A 5,737-nucleotide genomic window follows, 5' to 3' on the forward strand; every position below is an offset into this window, starting at 1 on the left:
CTTTACTTTTCAGTTTAAAGATCATCAAAGCTGACACTGAGGTCTGACTGACTGAGTGAAAGCAGACTAGGAAAGATGTTCACACTATATCACAGCACCTCTTTTGTGTTTAACTGTCAATTTAATATCATTGCTTACTGGTTACATGGTATATGTTTTGTTTACCTCAGGCATTGACTAGCATATTTTTTGGTGTTTCCTGTTACATGTTACAGGAAGTACAGGAACCTCTTCAGTTGCACAATCAGGAGTTTTCTGCATTCTGGATGTGGATCCATGGTGCTGTACACACATCTTAACTGTCTTTCACACGTACATAGTCCTGAAGAGATTATAGAGTATGTCAGCAAAAGTGCTGACTTGCTACCCCTTTCTGCATGAATCACTTGAACCTCAACGGAAAAGAATATCTGAAGAGTTTCATATTGGCTACTTGCATGACATATTTAGGAGCTGAGTATTCCAAGTGTGTCTTCATAAATGTTGGTGGTGACATGCCTTGGTTTCTCTCGGATAATGCTTGAGTCTGGTTTGTTTTTTGTTTGTTCTTTTTTTTTCATTTTTTTTTCTTTTATGCTTTGATCTTGTTCAGTGTTATATTTCGTATTAAATGACACTGAGGTCTGACTGAGTGGTTAAAGCAGACTGTAGTACTAGGTATAAATGTTCAGACACTGTGAAAAGTGTGACATTGCGATAAAGATGCTTTTGAGTCCTTGGTTGTCTGCATTCGCTGGTTGTTTTTCTTGTAAATCATGTTGCAGTTTCCATTTTGCATTACCACTCACCTCAAAGTTTCCGTTACTCACTGGATGTTTTACAAGTGGTCCCACTATACCCACACACAGACACACAGAGACACAAATACACAGCAAAACAGCATTCTTGCACCTCTGTACTCTCAAATGAACGCCACATTTTTCCCTTAATGCTGAAACACAACTAACAGCTTATGACCACACATGCTGAAGTGTACACAAGTAAACATTTGTCAACTTGAAGACTGATATCCTGAAGATTTTTTGTTAGTGAAACTCTAAGGTTGAATTGACTGGGGCAGCTGAGGCTAGATAGGAAGGTAGAGCAGGTTGTCCATGATCCCAAGGGTTAGTGGTTCGGTTAGTGTCCTTGAGCAAGACACATAACCCACAGTTGCTCCCAGTGCAACTGGCACTGGGGTGAATGTGTGTGTGCTTGTATGAGCGAATGGGTGGATGTGTTTCTGACTGTAAAAGCACTTTGAGTACCTTTGAATAGGTAGAAAAGCGCTACATAAAAGCAAGACCATTTACTTATGTGGTCTCTCTTAACCCTGTCCTCAAATTCACCAAAACTGAGCATTTATGATTTTACAGTGTTTCAGATCCATACTGCACACATGCAGTGGCTTGACTTAATGCCAAAAACACATGATATATCTCAAAAGGTTGTTTCTTATGTGGTTGAAAATAAACTATGCCTCGTTTCAATAAACACAAAACATATTATAGTTATCTGCATTATCTCATGTGTTTAGCATGCTAATTATAAGCATTCCAGTTGGGCGACAACACAGTCAGTGTGTTTACATGCAGAGCTTAATCAAGCTATGCTCTAAATTCGACTTTCTCACTACAGTTCTTGTCCCAGTTTACATGCGTTAATACGGCCCGATTTCCGGGTTGACCTATTACGCGATATAATAAACTAGAGTCATTCATGTGGCAGACTGGCATTTCAAACAACAACCAGACGGATAATAGTACATTTTTTAATCTTGTAAGTAATGTTCGTGCTACTTCTGGTGCAGGTAAGATCCGTGCTATCCCTTAGACGGCTCCGTTTGGCTTTCTTAGACGTTTTTGTTCCGGGGTCACACGCCAGCGCAGCAGTCGTGGAGCATGCGCACACGCATTATCCAATTGAAAAGTCCGATTCAATCGCATCATCTGGGTGTCTCAATCAGATAATGAGAATGAGCAATGTGTTTACATGCACTTAAGTTCAGGTTAACAGGAACTGTTATAGTCCGATTAAGGCAATAATTCGTTTTTTTCACGTGCATGTAAACGCACTGAGTGACAATAGCCTGATTTACCTAATGTTGTAGGCATATGCTGACCACCGGTCAGTTACAAAATAGTTATGAAAATATTCAAACCTTTCCCTGTATTTATTGTTGTTAATAAGATTTTTTGAGAAGACCTATGGATGCAACACACCACGCATGTTTCTGTTATCCACCCAAAGTTGCTGTACTACTATCATCACCACTATCATCAACAGAATCTTTATTTTGAAAAATAAATTCCAACAATACATTGTTTAATTTACACTTATTATTACAATACATTGTATGGTATCTTAGAACTTGCTGAAATTAACAAAAATATTTAAATCACCAAAGTCACAAAAAGTAAAATGTGTGCTTTTCTACTTATTACATGGTTGTTTCAAACAACACATTGTGCCAAACTATTTGTATCTAATCTTCTGAGGCAACACAAATTGTTATAATGTTGTACCATTTTGCTTGACGCATATTCTTACACATACACAAGCCTGAAAGGGTTATAGAGTATGTCACAAAACATGCTGACTTGCTACCCTTTTCACATGCATCACTTGACCATCAGAGGAAGGGAATAATTAATGAGTATTAAGTATTGGCTGCTTGCAGGCTTGCAGGCTGACTTGATCTTTAGCGTCTGAGTGTTCCACGCATGTCTTCATAAACATCGTTGGTGGTGACACGCCTCGGCTTCACCGTGGTGCACAAGTGTTTGGCCTGTCGGCAAAAGATATTGTTGTCAACATATTAGCAGAGCTATGTTTTGTTTTTTTCATATATAGGTTTTGTTTTTTCTTTTAAGTTTCAGGTCAGATTTTATTTTATTCACGATTATATCTTGTATAAAAATATTTTGAAGAGACGTATTCCATTTTTATGCATTTTCTGGTCAGACATTTTTAAACTGTCAGTGTTAAATATATTCGATCTGCATTGATATGTAAACTGACAAATTTTGATATAATACTGTTATAAATATTATTTAGGTTTTAAGTGTTAGCTAAAATTATTTGTACATGTATGTAACAATATAATCGTTTTACAAGATCATGTTTGTGATGCTGGGGACATATAATGAATTATTTTACACATCCCACTAAAATGATTGTATACAAGCTAAATTACAGTAATACAATACTCATAGTTAACAGATACAACAGAGTTTAACTAACACAAACTACCTCATTCAAAATGAATACATAAAGATTCAGAAATATGATTTGTAATTTTGTCTAGACCAGACCAATCTATGTTGTCCTATGGGTAAACAAAAGGTAGGAAAAAGTTTACCTTAAGGATGATCCTAATGAAGAAAGCCATGATGATGCCAAGCAGCACAGCAGCAGCAATCACAACAGACACCAGGACCAGCTTCTGATGTGATGATTCACACCCATGTACTGCATCTGTTGTTGTATGTCTGTCATCTAAATTACATTGATATATAAGTAAATATTTTTTGCAAGGTATCTTGAGATTAAATGTGACATTGGAATTAGTGCATATTTATTTTTTCTGGTTTCAATTGGAAAGTGAAATTTTTACATTTTGCTGTATAATAGAAATTGTATTGTCTTCATTTGAATTTCTGTTGCACTTACAGAATTTATTCATGATGAAATTTTTGTCATGTGATTGAGTAAAGCTCTGTAATTCTTTGTGGAAAAATAAACAAACTGACCTGTCACCACCAGGAGTATAGATCCTGTTCCATTCATGGTTTTGGTGTCTTTGGCCTCTTTGTCACACATGTTATACTCACACCAGTATGGTCCTGTGTCCTTCGAGGTCAAGTTTTTGATGAGAATATCCATGTTTGAGAAGGCTACATTTGACACAAGTCTGCCATGAAACTGGTTGCCAACTGTTTCTGTCTGAGAACACTTTTTTAGGACAAGAGACCCATTGAGACCCATCTTCAAAGACATGTTCTTTTGGTTTTCAAATCTGCACTGGATTGTGATTGCTTCTCCAAGTTTTTTCCATACTACTCCTTTGATCTCTGCATTAAAAAGACACAAAACGTTAAAGATTCATCTCACTTTACATTTTTGCCATTACATCTTTCTCAGTCTTACCTGCACCAGTCAGAACTGTGTAAGAGAGACAAACGATGGTTACAAGTTTCAGCCAGACACCAGACATACTGACAGTGGCTGTCATACACTTCACTTGATGTCAAGCTCATCAACAGGAAATCCGTATGTGCACTGCATACCAATGTGCACTGCTGCCAAAGATTGTGAAATGTATCATGTGACCTAGATGGGTGTTTGATGTGGTGAAAAGATGACTGTAGTCATTTTGCAGCCAGTATATAGTCATGTGTCACTGACGGAGCTTAATAACAACTCTCAATCAGAAGTTAAGAATAGTTAATACAATACAAGTTAATAGTTGGATATTGTTTTTATCCTTTTCAATGTTTTGGGCATAATTATACTGTTGCTTGATTTGTGATTCCACTTGCCACCTCTCACATTGTCTCACATTGTTTATTATATTGTTATTATATTAATTACGGTTTTATTTTACTGTCACTGAAAGCAACACCCCTGCTGACTAGGTTAGAAGGAGCAGGCTCTCACTGAATAGACTCCTCTGTCTGCGGATGAGGGTGTGCAAAGGTTGGCGGGCATTGTCCATAATGTCCAGCAGTGTAGACAGACTTTATTGCTCCACAAGGGAAATTAATTGATCATAGTAGCTTAATTGACACAAAACAGATGAGCTGTTACACAGCTGGATAGAATAGGGAATAAAGAAAGTTCGGTTACACTTTCTATGAAGGTTGTATTTATAATGCCCTATGAATGCACTCATAATGTTTTATAAGGTATCTATAAAGCATTATAATGGTCATTATTACCAACCATACATATTCACAAGTCGTCATAACCAACTTCATGATGCATTATGACAACTGGTTATGAATGATTATAATTTAATTTTAATCGGAATAGTGCATTATAAATATGTCAATATCTGCCTAGTCACTTGTTCATTTTATGATGCATCATAACTACTTTCCTTTGCTAAATGTGCAGTTATGCCAACTTGTGAATATGTATAGATGGTAATAATGACCATTATGATGCTTTATAGACACCTTATAAAACATTATGAGTGCAGTCATAGACTGCAGTCACGCCATCTGCGCTTCGACGAGGCACGGTCGCGCTATCTACACTTGAAAATCGAGTGCCCGTCTACATCGCATCGGACGGTAAAGCGTTTGAGCGGCTTTATGGTGCATTCAAGTGCATCCCGTAAACTCGGAAGTCTATATTTTTCTTCTTATTTTCATTTGTTGAAATACATATATCAGTCATTACTTTGTTATTATTTTTACTACATTCTATTCAATGATTAAAACTAAATGATAGAACAAAATTATTGAAGCATATTCAGAATCCAACTCATTTCTGCATAGTCAGATTTGAAAAATTAATTAAGAACAGAATCACAATCATTGTTTTCTGCATACTCTACAGCTACCACTGTGGTGATTTTCAACTTAATTCACTGCATCATTTTCTGATAATTGGATGATGAAATCACACCCAATGAATGATGTATATGAGCAGAGAAAAAAAAATAATTAAAAAAACTAAACAAATTGTTTTCTGTAAACTCCACCAGATTCGTGTTCTACATGTCTCCAGCTACCACTGTAGTGATTATCAA

The 5,737-nt window shown here is 36.5% G+C and overlaps 1 protein-coding gene across 1 annotated transcript; it reads right to left on the reverse strand.

Moving 5' to 3' along the window:
- Nucleotides 1-2,253: 2,253 nt before the first annotated feature.
- Nucleotides 2,254-4,253, reverse strand: LOC124998005. Its single transcript, XM_047572117.1, has 4 exons — nucleotides 4,129-4,253; nucleotides 3,732-4,052; nucleotides 3,341-3,477; nucleotides 2,254-2,767 (listed from the first exon to the last, which is right to left on the reverse strand). Exons 1-4 carry the CDS (start codon nucleotides 4,211-4,213, stop codon nucleotides 2,681-2,683), a joined length of 630 nt encoding a protein of 209 aa, XP_047428073.1. The 5' UTR covers nucleotides 4,214-4,253; the 3' UTR covers nucleotides 2,254-2,680.
- Nucleotides 4,254-5,737: the final 1,484 nt, after the last annotated feature.

This window comes from Mugil cephalus, chromosome 20, assembly GCF_022458985.1.
Source record: "Mugil cephalus isolate CIBA_MC_2020 chromosome 20, CIBA_Mcephalus_1.1, whole genome shotgun sequence".
Classification (NCBI taxonomy): domain Eukaryota; kingdom Metazoa; phylum Chordata; class Actinopteri; order Mugiliformes; family Mugilidae; genus Mugil; species Mugil cephalus.